Here is a 22,042-nt window from a genome sequence, read left to right on the forward strand (position 1 = left end):
TTCAACACATATGTTATTTCTCAGACTCATTTAGGGCCCACTATAAAAATGAGAATACGCGATAAAAGAGGCACTTTTCCGAGCAAGTTAAAATGCCATGGCATCAAGTCCTATTGTACGAAAAGTATTTCCAAATACAAGGAGTGGCCATTCTCACGTGGGTTTGGGTTGGTCTATGCATCCTTTGGCATTGAAGCAAATTCCAATGAGAAGACATCCAAAAAACGTCTCCCAAGCCGCAAACTCATGCCCAACGACGAGTTTCCATGACAAAGATTGCAAGGATTGTGCAGAATGAAATGATTGTAATTCAAACTTTTCCACTCGATTGAAATTGGATTGGTTGGGAAGGAGTTGGTATGTAATTAAAGACATATTTGCCACCAAATTTGGTTTCTCATTCCAGCAATGCATAAGAACAGAACACATGGACATGAGTTTCAACGGTGATCAACATTCACGGGCCCGTTTTGAGATCTCATGGCAGATCGGTTGGTCATCCCCCTGGGTCCTGACATTTCATATTTATACTTGTGCAAGGCTTTGGCCAACGGGAGCAATGAAAAATAAGTGGTTGGCCTCTTTTAATTGGTTGGCTCGTAAACCTTTCAAGTTGAGATTGCACTTCATAATTCGATTGGATCTCCCGGTCATTGTAAACATCACTCTCATTCAGATGAATTCCATTCACTTGGATCGAAACAAGTGATAAGCCTCTTTAGGAGGCACTTTTTACCGCCCTTCAATTGCAGATAGACAAAGACATGGCTTGTTCAAGCAATAAAATCCTCCTCAACGGACAAATGCGTTCACACGTGTTCATGATCGAATCGAACATTAATGCTTACTTGTTAGACCCACCAACTGTTAGCAAATGAGAGAAGTTTTTTTGAAGCAAAAAATGCACGATTTGATTAACTTTTTGCATTCGTTTATCTGGCAAATGGTTGCAAATCTTCGCCCAAGTGCCAGTCACTCAACCAACAAAGAGAGCCCAGCTCGTCCAGTTACAATTTACCAAGTCAAATGACCGAGACCCTGAGCAACGGCGTCTCTCTCCCATGTCTTACGCAATCACAAACGATGGGAGACGGATTGGAGTTGATGATGATAATGATGAAGGTGATGGCGACGGTTTTCGTTGGCAATGCCTCCTTGTCTCTCATCCAGGATCACATTTGATGAGAACGGACGGACGCCAATGAGCGTGGAATACGAAAACTGGGCGATATTCGGTTCGCGCATGGAGGTATTCTGGTTGATGGCTCCTTTTGAAATGTCTACTGGCGTACGCAAGGGTATCAGCAGACGAGGCCTGGGCAGCGGGACTTGTGTATTCAAGACACGCAAGTTTGGGAAGAGGATGTCGGTGACCCGACATATTGTGAGTGTACCTAGTTCTACCGCCACCACCACCAACACCACCAACACCACCACCACAACCACTACTACCATCTCCTCTGTCTTCCCTCGATGAAAAGATGCGACCCCTCCTTATGTTTGCGGCGACCAAATCTGGACTTGGGCGTTGGAATTACTGGGGGCAAAATTTGTCTCGAGTATTTAAGGTGCCGAGTCCATGGTTATCCTCACAGTTAGTCCTGAACACTAGCCATCTCAAATATCAAACATGAAGTTCTTGGTGAGTGCCTCCTCGGGTTGGTCTTCTGGTTTAGTGCTGGCCATCTGCTACAGAAGATTGATTGCCTGTGCCACTTGAGTATCCTTCGGGCCCCAAGGGCGTGTTTTGACCAAGTTTTCTCCCCTTCTCTCTTGCAGGTTCTTTTCGCTTGCGTGGCTGCTGCCAGCGCTCAATTGGTGACCTACCCCAACGGTGCCGTGGCTCCTGTTGAGACCCCTGAGGTGCAAGCCGCTAAGGCCGCCCACTTCGCCGCTAAGGGAGCTCCCTTCTACAACGGTGCTGCTTTGCCTTATGCTTATGGTGCCCATGCCTTGAATTATGCCGGTGCTTATGCTTACGGTTATAACGGTCTCCAAGCTTACCCCAACGGTGCCATCGCTCCCGTCGAGACCCCTGAGGTGCAAGCCGCCAAGGCCGCCCACTTCGCCGCTAAGGGACTCCCCGTCGCCCCCATCGCCCCCGTTGCTGCCTACGCTCCTCTTGGATACGCCAATGCTTATGCTTACGGTTACAACGGTCTCCAGGCTTACCCCAACGGTGCCATCGTCCCCGTTGATGAGCCCGCTGTCCAAGCCGCCAAGGCCGAGCATTTCGCTGCCAAGGGTCTTGCCTACGCCGCCCCCGTCTATGCCCAAGGTCCCGCTGCTTACTACGGACCTGCCTTGACTGTCCACGCTAACGGTGCCGTCGTCCCCGTTGAGCCCGCTGAGGTCCAAGAGGCCCGTGCCGCTCACCTTGCCAACTTCTAAGAAAAGAACCAACTAGTCTGTTTGATTTGAAAATATTTATTTCACATTCATTTGTGGAATGAAACACAACCGCGAGTTTTGTTCAGAACCGACCATCCGAGAATTTTATTGAACAAAAAGGAAAAAAACAATTTCTCACAATAAAATTCAGTAAAAAATCAAAGTCCTGAGCCTCGACCATTCATTTCATATTCTGACCCTACTCTTGTAAGCGGATTCCGATTTCGAACAGAATCTTCGGTATCTAGTGTTAAAACTTGATGTCCAGTTCGTTCAGTCATTTCGATTTTCCCGTAGAAGAAATAGGGACAGTGTCTCCACACCTGAAGGATTCAATCGCTAGACANATGAAACACAACCGCGAACCGACCATCCGAGAATCTTATTGAACAAAACGGAAAAAACAAGTTCTCACAATAAAATTCAGTAAAAATCAAAGCCCAGTGCCTCGACCATTCACTTCATATTCTGACCCTACTCTTGTAACCGGATTCCGATTTCTAACAGAATCTTCGCAATTTAGACTTAAAACTTGATGTCCAGTTCGTTCAGTCATTTCGATTTTCCCGTAGAAGAAATAGGGACAGTGTCTCCACACCTGAAGGATTCAATCGCTAGACAAAGCTATGAAAATCCGGTCAGGCTTGGATGGCCGCCAAACTCCGGTTCAAGCCCACTGGCCGAATAAAAAGTCCGACACAGCATGACCACAACGACGGGTAGGAAGAGAGCATATTCTTGATAATATTTATTGGTTTTGAGCAAGGACGATCCGGAGCTTCCACTAGTGGCCAGGACCTCACTAATTTTATAAATCGCAGCAGAGTGCTCGCCTATAGGAGAAAAAAAAAGTATGATGGGACTCATAGAATTGCCATCCAAAATATCAATCAAGGTTCTTACCATTAACAACTGTCAGTCGAACAGTATCTGAGTGGTTGGTACTGGCTAGAACACAAGAGTAGTTCCCCGAATCCTCCAAGATGGCGCTCTTGATGGAAAGTACACTAAGAATGTGATCCGTCTTGCGGATCGTCTTCACTCTGAAAAGCAAGAAAACAGATGGATGAAGTACAATCTGGTACGTTGAAGGGTGACAACTTAGCAGTATTCACGAGATAATGGAAGATGGAAGACGTCTTAACGGTCAGGCTAACCTTGAATGGTTCTGTTCCATTCAAATGTGGACAAAAATGATGTGCGGTCAAAGCACTTTAGAAAATGATAGAAAAATCAGCCTTTTATTGTTCAGCTTGAGAGCCCTTGTCATGATCTGTTAGGGTATTGAGTAACGTATATGGAGCAGTCATTTGGAGGAGAAGCGAGTTCTACGAAACTACATGTTTGATGATTGGAACTGATTTCATTGCCCGAAAAGCGGTCAAAAATGTGTATCGCTTCCATCTTCTTGGACACGGTCACATCGTTGGCTTAAGCTCAAGACAAAGACGTAAAACCTGTTATCTTCCATTTTGAGCGGAGGGTGAACAGTCATTACCACGGCAAACTTGGTTCGAATGCCCAAACCAATATTTTGAAAACACAAGACCTGAGGGTTCGTTGACTCATACTGCCATGACTAATGTTCGTGAGCCTGATTGATCAAATCAGTCAATCCCAATGTGTACTCAAATCCTGACAAATAGCACGCATGCCTGTTTTGTTCTAAATTATCGATCAATTTTTGAAAGGAAATGAACAATGGGATGATCTATTTTTACTGCCACTCCAATCAGGTTCCAAATCCAATTTCGGGTCTGCCTCAGCCAGAGAGAACATCTAGGAATCCACAAAAAAGACCAGGACAATGGGCAACATGATTCTAACTTATGTTCTAGTCAGCGCTAAGGTTTCGTTCTGCCCATTTCCCCAACAATGGTTCCAACGTGGATCCCAAAATAACAGGAAAGATCCTTTCTCCTCGCACATCCAAGAAAAAGGTGGTATTCCTCACCAAGACGACACAACACCCAGATGCAATGTTCACTATCTAGCGGTTAAAAAGAAAACCTGGCCTTGAAAGGCTGATTTTGATGCCTTGGCACACGTTCCCAAAAGTCAATAATCCTTGGCCCGATCCAAGAGGACCTTGATTAACCTTCTTTTGGGATCAGGTTTGGTATGGCTTGTGCAAAAATAAAACCACCTCGGTGTTATTGGTGAAAGAGCGTGACGTGAAGGCCGTCGTCCATCGTTCAACAGGATTTTCTAAACACCCGAGTGTTTTTTAATCTCCATCTAGCTTTTAATCCCGTGAAAAAGTTAGTTATGACCTCTTTCATTCCTTGAGGAGATGTTTTACAACAAAGTTGGAACCAAATTTCAAAACTCTCTCTTCACTCAACAAACCGTGTTCACTCACGTGTCCTCGGACAACTTTTCCAATTTCAAAGGAAAACGTGTTAATACACCTGGTAGTAGAAGTGGAACAAACCTCAATCTCCACTCTGACAAGCCTAACGTTCCCTTCAGTCTTTTAAAGGTTTTTACCATGATTTGGCGCGTTTTCAAAGAGCATTTGGAAAACCCACAGTTTGCTTCTTCAAGTTGAAACCACTCTAGATCCTATCTGCGAACTTGTTGTCGACAGAGAAGCATTTAGTACCTAAGCCAAGTGGTGGGTTGAGAGTCTTGACTAGAGATTGCGTTACCTGCTTGCGTCGGTATGAAGAAGGCCAAAAACGGCTGGATAATTCTAAGAAGCTTCTCTAATATATCACCATGATGTCAGGAGTTTGTGGAGAACGGGATGACGGAGAGAATCTGAACAAGTTGTCAGAGATAATCAAATCATTTGGCTCCTTACTGGCTGGGTTTCTTAGTGGTCCAACTGGTCCATCCATCCAAAGTAATTCTCATCCAGTCAGTTCATGTACAGAAGTGTATGTGTATGTACGTACTATATATACGTACGCGTACGCACATACAGTGCTGTGAGCACAGTAAATCCACTTGGTGGAAATGTGTTCGTATATTCTAGGTACACGAGGCTCAGCTTTTTTTTATCAGGGAAGGAACTAAATAACCATTTGCTCAGAATGAGCCCCTCACTTGAATGAGTTTGGATCGTTTTTCTTGGGAGTACAACTGCTGCTGAGACGTGCAAGTAAGGGATTTGATTTGTCTGCCGGAATTTCTTGCCCTGGCAACCTTTGAACAAAATGTCAATTGGTTGCCAACAAGACGACAATCAACAATAGCTAATAAAACAAAAGTATAGAAAATCAGTTCTATTTTAAGGCGATTCACGCTATGTTTGCTTCTTTATAGATTATAATGCTATGTACAAGAACATATTCGTGATTCACGGGAAGAAAAACTGAAATGACGATGGAAAACGGGTGGTTTATGTACATTTTCCTTGTTGTACAAATAGACAATTTCAGAGGATACACTTTATTCCATCCTGAGCCTTTAAGGTGGATGATTAGGGATTGCCATTTCAATATATTGTTAGGATTACTAAAGTCTCTAATTCCATAATGCAGTACTTTACATTCTGACGATAAGAGCGCCCTTTCTTAGTTTTCTTTTTGTTTAACCATCCACAAGTAATGCCGATTTGCCGATGGTTGATTAGAAATACGATGAATAATATTTCAAAACTTTCATTCTCTGCTAGGTGTTCACAGTATCATAATAGCAAGTTAAGTGGTTATGCTATAGTCAGCAATCTAAACTGATTCTTCCCCAGTGAAAGCATTGATTCAAATTATTCAAGAAATAAAAAAATGTGATGCGGTAAAAAGCAAAAAAAATGGAGTGTTCTGCAGTAATCTGAAGAGAAATCATTCGAACTTTAAAGTCTTAATTAGGACATCAATTGGCCAAATCCATGAACCAACTTCAAGGCCCTGGCTTAAAAAGGAGCGTCAATTTTGACAGCAATTAGCCTTCTTCTTTCCCTCCCCAAAGTAAGGGGGAAAAATCGGCAACACTATCCACACAAATGATCAAGGCCATTGGTTTGTTGAACCCTGGATGAGGTGATCCACTCACCTCCGTCGGTTCCTGTGGCTGAATCGATTTCCATTATGCAGCCATAAGATGGTGTCCTCCGGAACGTCTTGGTTGAATCGGCCGCCCTGACGAGAGACCTCAAGGATGCGTTGGACCTCATCGACCTTGCGGACTTCGGCCGATTCCTTGGATGCCTTGGATCCCGTCGTGTTCTTGTAGACGCAAGCCACTTCCAAATGACTTCCGGCATTGTAGACAACCTGATCACGAACAATCTCGATCATGGGACCTGCAATGGAACAACAAACAACAAGCCAATGAGCTCGGGAAGCATATCAACATGGCGTTAAAGACAATGCGGGCCAACGCTGAGAGCTTGTCTGGGGTCTCTGTCGCATTCAAGAGAGCTTGACTGAATCTCAAGAAATATTGGGTTGAGGTGGTCTTTAGAGAACAACAAAGTGTCGGCTCCTTGGGAAATACCGAGAAATTATGCACATGAACAGTTCGTCACTTTCTGCAGAGACTGTCACATACTGCTTTAAGCGAAATTAATGATGATCAGGCAAAACTGCCCCCCCCCCTCCAAGGCAATTTCGAAAACCATTTCATTAGTGCCTTCGAGACTCCTATCCACTGGAAAAAGAAGGACCTTCGTAGCATTCCAATTCACAGGAAAAAAAAACACAGCTGATCTTGTTCCACTCATGCGACAAATATTGCCAGGTCCCATGTGCGTTGGTTGAGACATGTGTCCCCTCTGCGACAGACTCTTAAAATTGAATACCTTCTATACATACAGTAGTAGTAACAGTATAGTACACGGTTTGCTACGGAGTTTCAGTTGTGAAAGAAGCGAATCCTCCGTTGGTTGGTTCCGTTACGACAATCTGATAGTATCACGCATTCTCGGCTTTCCAAGGTCAAGAGTCCATCATGTTCAAGATTGAGTAGCGTCAACTACGAAAGCGGAAGAAAACTGATATGATAACGATTTCCGACATGAGACAACGCATCTGTTTACCCACTACACCGTGCATAAGTGGTTCATAGACATCGGAACCACCCTGCCGTGGAATCGCAAACATGACACTACCTAACTCCTCAAAGTCCAGTGCCAAGATTTGCTTCAGGCCTCTTCTGGGTACAAAAGCCTGTCGTACCTAGTGCATGGTTACGTGTTCCCTGTTCCATATCTGACATTTACTCCGGAAGATGAATGATTTACGCCACTTTTATGCACTTTCGCCATGTTCGTGGAAGACGGAACAATTTACGTCCCATTCGGATCTTTGGTACTTGCTCGTGTCAAGGAGACATGAATGCGATACGTGCAAAGACAAGTCAAGGGTAGTATCCCCCCCCCTCCCTTTTCTCTGCCCGTCAAATTGGCGACACTTTGTGGAACAGTACATGCGAAGTGACTGTTTTCCTTTGAATGAGTGATAGACCTCGCCAGATTGGCGCCACTTTGAAGTGTTCCCCAAAAAACGCCATGAACTTCAAAGTAAGTCTTGAAAACGAAAGGATACGGAAAAAATGCTGAAGCCTACTAGACAAAAACCTTGAAGCTTGTGTTGTTACTTCAGGTTTGATTTGAGTCAAGATAAAATCAATTTTCACTCCCGTTCTCGCCTGCTGCATTGTACATACATGTAAGTTTGTTTGGCATTCTATTGTATTCCCAATGTACAATGTTGCCGTCTAATTTGACTAGGAATTGGTATAAAAATAGGCAATTCTATTTTCCGCACGAGACAGGAAATGAGCGAATTAAAATGCGGAATTTTGCCTTTATTGCCGAATTTCCTCCCTCTCTCTCTGTTGGGTTTCGGAACCGGGTTCGAAAAGTCGACGGTTTGTTACTGGATGTGTTTATGCTCACTTCAGGGTTCGTCGTTTCTGGATGGGGAAAATGGACCGTTTGGTTGAACCAACCAAACTATTGTCTTTGTCGAAAGTGCTTGAGCTCCCATTAACACTGGACCCGAGGGCATTTGTGGGCTGATAGAATGCTCAGGGTGAGCGCGGCGAGCGTAAAAACTTTTGTTCAAAGTGGAGGTCGATTTAACTTCCGGAAAATGTATTTCTTTGTACAGGATGGACCTTCACGTTTGTGTCCGATTGAGAAAATAAATCAAGAGTAATCTTTGCCTGTTATTTCGATCAAAAGATCAGCCATTGTTGTTCCATGACTAATTAAAACGTGACGTAATTTAAATCTATCAAATGATTTTGAATAAATAGTCTTTTTTTGAAAACCATGTCTTTGAACATGAGTTTTCAGACCCTAAAAGAACAAAAGTACCAACGAAAGATTGAACGGAAATTTGCTCCAGTCGCATCTAGAAATTCAAAAAGTTGGGCTAGTTTTGTCTCACTATTTTTATAATCCTGACTAGTGTTGGTTACCCTTAATGTTGTAACTACTTTGGAATATGGTCAAGAGTTTCAACCATATGGTAGGAGCGAAGAGACTGTTCGACCCAATTTCGACATTTGAAAGCAAGAATGAGTGCAAGAACGCACTGTTTTCTTAACATGGCAAAATTAGAGAGGGCTTAATGACGACCGCATTGAAAAATAATAGTAAGGCTTTTTTTGACAATAGCTTTAACTATCCACAAGACACATTAACGTTCTTTAGGTACTTGCTCCTATGATTAAAGGCATTGCATTGAAAACATTCACAATCATTACTACGCCAACTAACAAACCAATATAAACACAGACTGGATAAATCTTGAATATTCGTGCTTGGATACAGCTTATGGAAAAATCATGCGCTGTGGGTCTTGACAGTCGTCCCAATCCCATATTCCTTATTTTAGCTAGATGAAATAGAATTAAGGTAAATTCTGATTTTGATATTCCTTTCTTGGTCAACCCAACAAATGCGAGCAGAAATTTATAGAACCCTTCTGTATTGTCAACTCCGAACGAACAAACAACCGTATAGAGTACCGGACAATGCCCCAGTTTTGAAAACTCGATTAATTCTGATTAGAGCGAACATTATCCGGAATCGGTCATTTTTCCTCGTTCTTAATCATTCAGCTTCACTAATCCACTCTTTGAAGAATGGTTATGTTATCTAGCAGAGCATTCAATTCAGAATCCCTCAGAACAGCCCTCAAGAAGTGACCATAGAGGCAGAAACATGACATGACATGCAAGGAACATACAGATCTTCTCTTGGCGAGATCTCCGTTTGTCATCCTCCCTTCGTGGTTCTCGTTGGTATTGGCTTTCTCAGAGGCCATTATCTAATCAAGAAGGGCAAAACCACAACTAGCAAATAGCATGCTCGTTGTTGACTTGTTGACACAGCGTGCCTCCAGATACACGAATACGCCCATTCCTAAGCAACAACGACCACGACCTCGACGACAAGACAAACCATTGACATGGAACTGAATACGAGCGCATTCGCAATTGGGGGGACTTGGGGCAGAAATAATCTCATGGAATATATACTTAACCTACATGCATGTGCCTGCAAGTTTATCCCACCATTGGACCCCGTTCACCCTTTGGAGCAACAGTTGTAAAGTACACCATTTTCGATCTCAAAAACTCCGAAGCTGTCAATAGTTCTACGTATGTAGTATAGGGAATGGGTTAGTATTATTCACCCGCTTGCCACTCTAACCCTCCCTTTCCTGGATCCAAGTGCTCCTCAGATATAGGAGGAGCCTTTATGGCTTGACAAGGCTTCCGGATGAGAGAATTGACGGTCTAATTCGCATTTGCGGGAACAAGTCTCTTGTTCTGGAAGAATACATTCAGGAGGCATTTTGAGTGTTCTTTCCATCCAAATCGAGCCAATGGATGGATCCATGTTTTTCTGTCTGCTGAATAATCCAGCATCCCACGAGAAGGGATGAATGGAATATATAGAGCATTCTGTTGGATAGGTTTCAATGTAATTGTTCATTTTTTTCCGGGATAGAGAATAATGGACCGGAGGATGCTGTTCACCCTTGTAATGAGTGCGCTCCGTCAGTAATGATGGAGTTATTTGGGCTAATGTTGATGTGCTGCATTGGCCCAAGAATGATTCTCTTCCGGTAAATTGCTGACAAACCACATTGCCCCATATAATCCCCAATGTATACAATGGAACCGAATAATCACCCTTGAGATCCAATGGAAACTCGACAGAGTTCTGGATCAATGCTCTTCGCCAGCAGACAGACGCAAGATAATTCAGAGAATTACGAAGGCGAAACATTCCAAGGGATATTAATCATCTCTTAGTTCTCCACGCACGACCCACTACGTAGATGGCTTGCTGAAGGACCTTTCAAGGGCGATGAGATACAATGTGCAAACGAGATGGCAAAAGTTTTCTCCTTCTCCACAACTCTTCGACCACCATCACCATCACCAAGCGGTGGCCGTGCGTTATAACGCGATATCTTTGTCAAAGGATGTTCCCAACAAGGTGGAAAAGGCTCCTCAAAGAGATGCCTAGAGCTGGTCCTGGTGCCACCATAATCAGAATGACAGGGATCTCGGGTTGGTCCACATGTGTCCCTCTTCAACGGGGTTTGAAGTATTCAAAGTCCTTGCCCATCTTTATTGGGGTATGAAGGATCATCTTCAATCTAACAGTCCCTTTGAGTGGGTCTTTAGAGGTTCACCAAGATCAAGAGAGAAGGAGCAAGGGAGTCGCAAGAAGTCAATTTCCAAACCACACGCCTAACAGTCCGCTCGCGCTTTCCTATACTTCCAAGGACGCGTCGTAGGCCACATTATAAATGATTTGTGGCCGACTATGCAAATCATGGGAGATCTTCTGTCTAGAGTTAGCCGCGGGTCCCTTCGGGAAAACCCTAAGCCCATCTGGAAACCCCTGCATCGTCCACAATTCTAGGCCAACAAGCGGTGGCTCACCAAATCTGATGCTAATATCACCAAAACAAGGTATCATTGCTAAGAAGGAGTGTTCACCATTGTCGGAACGTAGTACGGATGTCAGGACTGTCAAAATTGGGCTTGTCTTAACTCGTAATTCGTAACGTGGTTTCCATGTGTGGTAACAAGAAGCCTATTCGACGTGACCTCGACCATTGGGTTTCTTAGTGGTCATCTTCTGGTTGTCGTTATAACTTCCCATGGACTCCAAGTCGATCCTCATTTATGGAACCATTATGGGTGTCGACTATGCAATTGATTGGAAATTTTACTCGTTTCGTTTAGGCCAAGAAAGAGTGGGGACGTAATGTTGTATGTAGTGTTCCAAGATATCTCCTTTTCAAGTACAGTTATTGAGATACGTGAGATTTGACAGTTGACACCATTCCACCACTCTCCATTAGAGCTAAAAGGCCAGATCATCATCTTTTGTCCAGAATATTCTTCACAGAAAAGTCCGTGGGTAAAGAGTTTGGTGATTGATACTGGGAGCAACCCAACGGCACTTTAAACAATGCTTCCTCTTCTCGTATTTGGGACAACTAGTTCTCCTCTCCCTTGATCAATTCTTTCCCCCCTTCCTTTTCCGGGACATAGATTGGGAACAACAATTGGAGCTCAAATCATCCGGAGATTGAACGGTCCCCAACAGTTAGTTAGATAGGGGGTTGCCAACTGTTTATTCACATATTGGTAATTCATGACGGACTCATGGTTCGGAAAATGCACTTTTGGGAACGAATGACCTTGTGCACTAGTTCGGAAGAACGAGATTTCTGACATTGGATTACTCTTGGCAAATCGGCAAAAGAGATGGGTCGGCTCCTCATTTTGGGGGTCTCGATGGGAACAGTTCCATAAAGCAAGATCCGAAATCGAATGATTTGCTCCAGGATCATTTCAAAGAACTAAAGAATGTGTTGGTCAAGTGATAATAACAACAGTTCTTTTGAAGTGTTCTAACTAGAAATGTGAGGCATTGTGTTTGAGTGCGAGTCGGATGACTCAAACAAGCCCTAAAGTTTCAGGTTCAGTGCATTCCAATACAATAGTATTGTTTTACATGCACATAACAAGACCCCATTTCAAAAGGCTGAAAATGCATCTCGTCGCACATTTTTCCATCTGTAAAAAGAGCGCATTTCGGGGCCAATTCATTCTTCAAAGCGTACAATAACTCTTTTTTAAAACAAAAATAACATTCACACTGAAGATATATAAATTGCTTGGAGCTGTACTTCAAGCCTGAAACACCCGTAGAATGGCACTCAATCTGGTCTCGGAACCCTAGACACATAGAAAACTGGTCTGAGCAAAAAAGGCTGATCAAAAAACGTTGTCATAGTGGAGTGGGACATTTCCCTTCGGATGCACAGACGAGGAAAAGAGGATCCAAACGGGCGAGGGAACTATCTCTGGAATCTGCCAATTCAATGCAATTTGTGAGATGGCCGTCGGGAGGACCCTCAAGAATCAAGATGGTGGCTTAAGCCCCTACATGCAGCCAAGGGCAGGGGGCAGCCAAACAATATTGAATGTCTCGTACAATGGATTCGATTGGCAGAAGTTATATTTGTTGGATTATTTACCTTCTGCGTATGTAGTACAAAATATAGGACTAGAGCTCTCTACCAACTGCTTATGGTTCATTTCTCGAATGATGTCTTCAGATCATAGGAGACCTTACTTTCTACATCGAACTTGTTAGCCAATCCAAATGAAGAATGGAAGAGCCGTGCAAGATTGCTAAATAAACTAATTGTACCAAGACCATAAAGCAATAAAAGGAATAACTAGGTATCCATCATATGCTCGTGAGGTTTTTAAGACATTTGGACCTATTGACCCTATTTGACCCTTGACCCTATTACATTGGAGCAGGAAAAGAGGATGACGTTACCATCAAATTTTGAGAGGCATCTCATACTTTTGAGGCTCTATAGTTCTTTGTACAGTGATTAAATCAGAGTTCTAATTCATTTATTCATGAAGGGAATGGTTTACGTTGCATTACAATTTAATAAACTGTCACAGTCATAGTCATTAACAAGCTTTAAAAATACCTTTCAGTCGAAAAAGGCTGTTTTTGGACTTATTTTTCCTACGTTAGAATTTCCTATTTTTATCAAAAACTTTTTGAAACCTGAGAAAACGTTTTTGTCTAATATTGCGCGTTGCATCTTGGGTTTTTAGTACATCTACTGTTTTGAAAAGTACTCCAGTGACCTCCCAATAAGAAAGCGCTCTCTGACGGCCAGAGTGTAAACCACACCTTTTGTATCATAAATAGCGCACATAACTTCACTCAGATTTTTCCTCCTGTGTGAACATCTATGACGACCGCCGAACAGTCTCGCAATTGAATCGTTTCTGAGGTCGTTGTGAACCAATGAGTTTGAAATGGTGAAATTGTCCAACTTCCATGAAGAATAGGGTCGTCTTTGGAGTCAATGATCTAACTCGTTTATGAGCCGAGTAGAGCTTGCCTTCCACTCGGTTCTGACAAATCCGTGTGGAAATACGGCATTTTCATTTATCCAATCTGATCAGACATGTAATGGAAACCCCTTCTCTTTCGTTCACGTGCCATTGGGATCCCGAAACTAGAAACCACAAACTAGTTTGGATGCACTTCGGGAACTCCAAAATGTCACCTGCTTCCCGCGTTCCCCACCCTGAGATCTAGATATAACGTTCCAAGGACATCGGAGATAAGATCTTCGGCATGCTAATATGAAACCCGAAATTGAAAATATGAGGGTCCCTTTCATTCAGAGAAGAAAGAAACCCCTTTTCCCGAACAGAATACATACTACTCGTAGATTCTGGTGAAGGAATCTGGAATCAGTGAAATGATGCCCTCAAGGTTGATGTGGTTTTGAGGTTGACATAACGGAAATTACCACATTGGACTGTTATGCTCGAATAGGGATTGATCGGCCCGAAAATATTGAGGCCTCGGGGAGAGAAGGTTAAATCGTACTCTCCACTTCATGACCAAGTCTTGGAACGGCTGCATTTTATTCTCTTCGGTCCTTGGTCTCAGGAGGACTTTCAAATCATCGGGGAGCGGAATCAGTGAAGCCAGCTTCGTTAAATATTCCACACTCCCACAGATTATGGGCTATTGCAATGTAGGTGGGAGCCACGGAGATCCGAGACAAGAGCAGATCTTTTTATCACCCAATACGACTCTCCATAAAATTTCAACCGACTTGAAAGCCCAACATCAAGACACGAAAAGATGAAACAGATGGGGATTGCGCTGATTTGGTCGTGGAACACCAAGTTTTCAACTCCAACTAGATGAACACATATTGTCGGCAAAATTGGCCGATGCCGGCCAAAACGGAAATGATGCCAAAGAAGCAAGTTCTTTTTTGTTACGAAGAAAACTTTTTCCCTCCCCCCTCCCCCCTCCTCCATCGTTGACTCGTCTGTTTTCTTGTTCATTGAGATCTGCGTAAATTGCGATCTGGAACTTGTGGTTTGTTCCCCACTTTGTTCTGGTCTAAGATAGGAAAGAGGAAAATGGGAACCCCAAATAGCCACCGAATAGCCATGGCAACGTAATCCATGGGCCCAAAGAGAACAATTTGAAAGTGTCTAAGCAAAAGTTTTGACCTAGATTGTCGAGGGCGGCCATCAGTTGCAGTCCCCTGAATGCATGTATAGTACTTCCCCCCTTCCCTCCATCTAGTACTTTGTATGTACTGTAAGACCACATGGCCCCACTTTCTAATGATATGGTGGAATAGGCCAACCACGTAGATGACTCTCAAATCTCGAGAATGACTTCGAGGGTCGTTAAAGTGCACTGAAAGCTCAAAATCGGGGCCAAATTTCGTCATCCGTTGTAAGTTGGTTCCACAGCGAGTTCCAGAGTTCCATGAATCTCCCAGATTACAACTGTTGAACATCAAGTGGAAAGGATGTGGTTGCGGTTCAAGTTCATGGTCTGTTATCTTGGCATGGCAATTCCAGCCCCAATTTGAGGGCCAATGAGTCTTGCCGATTAAGTCTTCTCACATAAAAGTCTCAATCTGTCTTTGCCCTCTCTCGCTCACATGAAAGGCAGGCCAGACCCAATAGACTTCAGACTTCATTGGGGAACAAGTGCGAACAAATGAACCATGGAAATCGCCAGGGATGTCACCCATCAAGACACCTTTCAAAGAGTCTCTTTGGATGGTTGCCTCTGCTGCCCACGCACGCCACTACTTATCTTATCCAGCAATCAAGGGAAGAAATCCATCCAACCAATGCACACTGAAAAGGTGCAATTGACTCCCGTTTTGGGGCCGGTTAAGGGTCACTCCGATAAATTATGGACGAACACACAGATTCCCCCCTTCTACGTACCTCCCAAATACCCTGTAACCTTAAGTCCAATGCTCGAGTACAATTCCACTTTGAATAGTGCCTGACGACCCTCCTCCTATTCTTAAGGCTTGAAGTGCGGACCATTGACTTGAAATGGAACATGGAAATGGGTGCTATTGCACTCCTGTAGCTTCAGTCTCGCCCCAGTAGGCCGGAACTTCCGAGTGAATGGCCCCAGGAGGAAATGAGAAACTTTTCTCCGGTTTTCTTAACTACTCTGCATTCACGAGAAGTGGTAATGCCTCTTCTTTTGGGTTTCGTGGCCAAAGTGTCCCGAGACTTTGGGGCATCTGACTATGTTGAGGACGTTCACTATTTGTGGGTGAGAAGGCCAAGCAAGACGAGTGAGGATGAAGCTTCCTTCCACGTTAAGTGCAACCCTGACCAAACCACTTCCAAGCTAAATGAACTGTGCTGACGGACTATGTACGTACGTACTGTACTAGAGAATGGCCTCAGATAACTTGGCATGGGGGGCATGATGGGTGCAAATGCATTCCAAGGTGATTGGTAAGCAAGTTGAGTAGGCTCTTTGAAAGTATTCACAAGCATTTCCACACAAGTCAAGACGTCAAAGATCTTTGAGCTCGTCCTTAATGGTTGTCTCGTACCTTGAATTTCCAGGAAGAGGATCCGCACTTTGGGTGGGAAGGTAGAGATTTGACAAATGTAGGTACCAGCATCTTCAGGCTGAATATTCGAGATCCTAAGACCCCAATTAGTGGGATGCAGGAACTCTGCCGCAATCCTTGGTTCCAATGTATACGTGGAATTCCCAATGGTGAGCAGGTCAAGTCCATCTTTGTCCACCGGTTTATGGGCCCATGAGACCTGCAATAAAAGAAAGAGCACCATGCAGTAACGTAAACATGGACCAAAAGACAAAGCTTGAGCAAAAAAGCTGCTCCGTTGGTTTTAATTTTGCCTCGAGTAGCTCGAACGCAGGAACAGGAACAGTTTTTGCCCCACTTCCTGTCCCTAGTTCCAAGTTCCTGGACTAAGAAACTGCCAGTGTGGAAGAAACCACATAAGAAAGAGACTCTTGATATCGAAGACCCTCTCGTCCCTTTCCTTCGTGAGCGAAAGAGAGAAAGACAGAGAAGGGAAACTTTGCGGGACTGGGTTTAGATTTCCCAAAACGTGCGTTCCAAAGACCTATCATTACAATTTGGGCTGTGATTTCAGCCCCATCGTATTCGGCAAGATCTCTAGATTGGAACCCACAGGGAAATCGTCGACCCCCGTTCTCAGCCCCGAAATATAGGAAGTGTATCTAGTACACTTGTTATAAATGCTTGTCGAGGCGGAAGATCCTCCCTCCCCCCCACTCCCTTGGTTGTGCCATTCGTGGAACCCAAAGCCGGGGCTCAACGCCAGTCGTTCAAGCTGTTCCACAACCACCACCTCCACCGTATTTGTATTCTGTTCGAAGAATCCGCCAGGACCAAGGAAGCGAAAGAAATTTTGAACTCTCACTTTTCTCGCCAATCTTCCTGATTCCGGCAGCTTTCTTGGACTTTAGAGCCTCGAGGTCCGTACCTATGGGACAGAAAAAGATTTCCCAAGAAATCTCGAGAGTTTATTTTTCAGTTTCAGGTCCTCGCACGCGGCACAGATGGGCAACATCCAGCCCACTTAACAACCAACAACGGTTTCTTTCGAGATTTGCAACCCTCACCTAAAATGGCTGTTTTATAATAGGAGCTTAGTCAAAGAGCGTCAGGGATAGGTTGACTTTGAAGACACCCTAATTTACAAAGTTTCCAGACAAAGGATTTGTTTTGTGCAATTATAATCGTTTCTTCCAACGATATCGGAGTTTACTGCACGAGTCGCTATGAGATGGTTGTTGGAGGAAATCCGTCAAAAGTCAACTGTAATTTCTTTGAGAGATGGGTATCCCTGTCTAATCTAAGCCTTGTTACAACTCTTAGAGCCTCGTTCCACGAACGATGGACACGTTGTGCCAGATTCGAGGATGAGAAGGGAAGGGAGATCTGTACTTTAGTCCCAACTGATAAACATCTCTCACAATCATTTCCTGCGCCAGCCAAGAGGAAATGACTGCTTCTTTTATGTACAGCCGGGGATACCTTACCCTTACTTAGCATTGTACAAAATATTCAGTTACAGTCTCGGTAATCCATCTAGTTACTTGGAGGAAATAATTGTGTCTTCCGTGTGATACCTTCAGACCTTCGAGTAGATCATTCTCAGGAAGATAAAGAGAGTAGTAAAAAAAGGCCAATACAAAGGCCAATACTTGTATATCTATATCAGTCCCATGAGAGAGTTGGTTAAACACACAGATCCCACGCCCCGGATATGTAGTATTGCAGTATTTCTGTCTTTAGTATATTGGCCCTAAAAAACTTGTTCATGGTGTGAATGCGCCTTAAGATTCTTAATGGTGTAGACAAGTCCTTAAGCAATGAGAATTGTGGCGACCCCAATAGCTTGGAGTCTCTAGGGAGACTATGATGAAGAAGAAGAAGGAGACGAAGAGAAGGCCAAAAAAGCAGAGGCGAAACACTTTGTTTGCTTCCAGTTAGCGAAGAACCAACTTGGGAGAGAACGTGACTAATAACTAGCCCTATGAAGTAGGGGAAATGGCATTGGTAGTTCCAAACCTATCTAACCGGGTTCATTTGTACAGTTTTGTCTGAGGCAGTTATTGTCCTTCCCTCCCTTATAATGGGTAACGTACAGTTGTATTTCCAGGCCTTTTGTAATAAAGAATATCTCCCCCAAGCAATTTCAGAGAAACAAAAGATCCATCCGGACCGAAAAAAATCGTTCCATGGGCTTAGATTTTGGCGATAAGGTTGCCAGGTCATTGTGGCTGGCAAAGTAAGCTGGCAGTACACCTTGTAGTAAACCTTGACTTCAAGGTACGGAATTGTTGTGCATTGGCGCAAAGGCTGCATTTTTTTGGCCTTTGCCCTTGCGTGATATTTCAATATCATTGCCCTTGTTTCTCTTTAGTAAGATCTGACAATTTGGTTGTGCATAACAGTTCTATTTGGTCCGGATTTCCTCGGCCTTGTCGAAACAAGAGATTTGTGAGAACTAAAAGAATGCCGAAATTCGGGTAATAAATGTATCCGGGAGGAGTCTTGACACGGAGGAATCTTGGTGGGACTGAATCTTCCGTGAATCTCTCATCCACCCCGCGTCTGAACATGACGGCTGGTCAGATGTTCGTTTTCCGAGATGTTGGCTTCTAAATGAGGCAGCCTTCAAAGTGAGAAATTGAAAAAAATGCCATTGTAAAAGGCATCTAAAGACGGCTTAGAAATTACTTTTGTCGCGCGTTAAGAACATCCGGGCATTTTCTCACTAAGACAAACAGCCCCCACAAAGGAGAAGTTATTGCCGCTCATTCGAGGGGACAGTTGTCCACAACTGGCCCTTGTTTGTGGCTTGCCGTGGCTGAGAAGCTAAAAAATAAAAGGAAAAGGAAAAACCTTGGCCTTTTGAGAGAATATCAGTCCCAGTGAGCTCGGAGGAAAAAGTGCCAAAACTCGTCAAGCAGTCATTTCACAAGCTGAGCAATGCAATGAAAAGATCCTTTTGGAAGTCTTTGCAGATGATTTTCGCCGCCAGTCTGCTAAGTCCTCAACTCAATCCCGGGGCACACACAAAAAGATCCTCACCATGAGCCTTCCACAGATTTACCAGTTAGCAAGTTAGCTAGCAGCCCCTCGGCCTCAGATAGCAAGAAAGGGAAGGACAGAGTCAATCGTTGAGCCTTTTGGCTCTCGAGAATATCCTCGGTTTTTGTCACTTATTTTCTGACAACTTTCACTCACATGGGCCAAAGACCAAACTGAAAACCGACACACCAAGAGTGGGTGTAATCGTCATTCTCATCTTTATCTTTATTGGATTCGACGGGATATGGTCGGAGCTTCAAGATGAAGTCCGCACAAGATGGCCAAATGCCAAGGACTCATCACTACGTGACTCATCAGGCTTCAAGAGCGCTCTCGAGCTTCATCTCCATGACAAAAGAGATACTCTGATTTTAAGGCACCATTAATTATGACTACACATATTTCCATTTTGCAAGAATATGATAAATCGAGGCTGTAATGAAACAGAAGTTAAGCCCCCAGAACGGCAAGGGGGCGCTGAGGAGGGAGATCATGGCTCTCCATCTGCTAATGGATGTTTACCAGTGTTCCCCAATTCAGAGCTAAACGGAATATAGCCAACTTGTCTCGCCAGGAGATGAAAGACATGCGCCAAAATAAAGTTAAGATTAGGCAACTCTTCCATAGAGCGCTCGGAGAATCTGAAATGGGTCTTTTCTTCTTCCACATGATTTGTCCCAAGTGAGGAGGATACTTTCCATTACACTGACATTTTCAATCAACAGCCCTACCGAAAAGTTTTGGCAACCCTGAATGACAAGGGCTTTGACACCTGTTTAATCAACCTGTTCATCAAAACTGAGCAACGCTATCTAGCGTCACGGTAAAGCAAAATGAATTTTCATCGCCAAATCCTGATTGATGACGGCATTTTATGCAGTGTTCAATGGAGTTTAGCTCTAGAGCTTTAATTTGGGAAGGGGATGAATTGCGAAAGTGCTGCAGATGGGGTCCCTCTCGCTCTCTCACTGTCTCTTTTCTTTTCAAAGACAACCAAGGAAGAATGGCGAGGGAAATTTGGAAATGAACTTGAAACTGCCATGCTTCTCCGGCCCATCGTAAGGCTTCTTCAAGGTTTCCTCGTCGTCGTTTGGCATCTGTGTCAAAAAAACCACCTCGGAAAACTTGTCTTAAAGTGTTGAAGCGGATTTTCACCCAAAAACTTTCCCGTCTTGGAATTTTGCGTGAAACAAGGGAGAATATTCAGTTTGAGGTAGTCCGACCAGGTCTCTTATTCTGCTTGAACCCGCAGGGACCCAAAACTCGGCGTTTCCATTGGGGGAGGGAGCACCCAGTCGGGTGGGAAAAAGGTTGATACAAGGGTTGAAATTGGAAGAGATTCAACAGACAGCAGGGGTTAGAATTCAATTCTCCCTTCACTTGTTTCACTCTGGATGGTTCGAGTGAGTGATACGAAGTGTTTTGCCCTGTCGAGGGACACGTTTTGGTAGGGAATACGAGTGCAAAAAAGCTCCCTGATTTATTATACTCTGAATGAGGGGAGGAGGGAAAAGGAACGAGGAGGTGAAGTTTGCCCTGTTCCAGAGCTTAATCACCATCAGTCACAAGGTAAATAGACTAGAACAGGATCAAATGATTACGTTTTGTCTCAGATTAATTAAAAGTCCTGTAGCAAGTCGAGGTCTTATCTACCCTATCCCTACCCTCCACACGAGCTTTCAAGCACGCCTTGGAACGAGGAACAGATATCAGGGTGTTTGTTTTCCCTAACGACACATTGGGTCTTTTCCACTTTTCCAGCTGGAAATCAAGTACACATATAGACGAGGCAAGCTCTCAAACGGCCAGAGAAGACCAAAGTTGGGATGAACAGTTGGCTTCAATATTGGAAATGGCCCGGACAAGAGTAGTGGGCATATTAGCAACGGTTTCAGTGGAATGTCCCTGACCAAAAGGGAAATGGGTCAGATATATTGGAACACATCTTGCGTCTCGTCCGGTTTATAATCTGAACCGAATGTTGGCCACTTGTGTTGGTAAGTAACCAGTTCTGGTTATGGAATGACGAACGATAGAACGCCTAGAAAGCCACAAACTCTCGTTTTGTTGGTTGCTACTACGTGGAGGTTCCAAAGCAATCAAGGTAATCATGAAATCGCATGACCACGTGATATTTTTCTCGCAAATTTGGCATTCATACCAAGATTACGCCATGATTTGCCAAACTAATGGTGGAGCTCTTTCTATGCCTGAATACAAATACCGCTACTTTGAGAAGCATGTTTGCTACTGTTTGTACGTACGTAGAAGTATGCTCATTGAGCTTTTGAGAGCAAGGCCACAGCTTCCGTTGTGGTGGTCCGTAATTTAAGTGGATGGTGATCCAATTAGAATAGAATTTACGCTTAGAGCCTTATATTTGCGTTTATTTAATATCAAGCTTCTGCTTCCGTCAAACATCTAGCTAAACTCTGAATCATGAAGGCATTAGTTTTTTGTGTTCGGGTATAGTGTGGCCCTTGATAAACAAGTCAATCTCTCTCTGTTTGTCACGCTCCGAGGAGTTCTTGGAGAATCGAGACTTCTCAGCAATTATGTCAGTCATTTGATTTCGAGTATGAGGACGAGCCGACGAGTTTGGATCGATAATTGGCCTCAAATCACAATTGCTCCCCTCTTTTTGATCCTGTCATACATATCGCGTTTAGGGCTCTTTTGGGAAGGCCATAGTGTAAAAAGACTAATTACACTTGAGTTAGCTTTGTGTTGCC

General features: G+C 43.8%; 2 protein-coding genes across 2 annotated transcripts in view; one reads left to right on the forward strand and one right to left on the reverse strand.

The window, feature by feature from the left end:
• The first annotated feature begins 1,483 nt into the window (after window positions 1-1,483).
• Window positions 1,484-2,554, forward strand: LOC131884819 (cuticle protein 18.7-like). The gene is made up of 2 exons (XM_059232703.1): window positions 1,484-1,642; window positions 1,780-2,554. Exons 1-2 carry the CDS (start codon window positions 1,631-1,633, stop codon window positions 2,389-2,391), a joined length of 624 nt encoding a protein of 207 aa, XP_059088686.1. The 5' UTR covers window positions 1,484-1,630; the 3' UTR covers window positions 2,392-2,554.
• Window positions 2,555-2,844: 290 nt separating this feature from the next.
• LOC131885672 (zwei Ig domain protein zig-8-like) overlaps window positions 2,845-22,042 on the reverse strand; it is a 29,617-nt gene continuing 10,419 nt past the window's right edge. Inside the window, exons 4-7 of the mRNA XM_059233787.1 lie at window positions 16,266-16,485; window positions 6,391-6,640; window positions 3,295-3,434; window positions 2,845-3,224 (exon numbers count right to left, since the gene is read on the reverse strand). Of these exons, the coding sequence (XP_059089770.1) occupies window positions 3,016-3,224; window positions 3,295-3,434; window positions 6,391-6,640; window positions 16,266-16,485 (819 nt within the window). The 3' untranslated portion in view covers window positions 2,845-3,015. The remainder of the gene's footprint in view (window positions 3,225-3,294; window positions 3,435-6,390; window positions 6,641-16,265; window positions 16,486-22,042) is intronic.

The sequence above is a fragment of the Tigriopus californicus genome, chromosome 8 (assembly GCF_007210705.1).
Source record: "Tigriopus californicus strain San Diego chromosome 8, Tcal_SD_v2.1, whole genome shotgun sequence".
NCBI lineage: Eukaryota > Metazoa > Arthropoda > Copepoda > Harpacticoida > Harpacticidae > Tigriopus > Tigriopus californicus.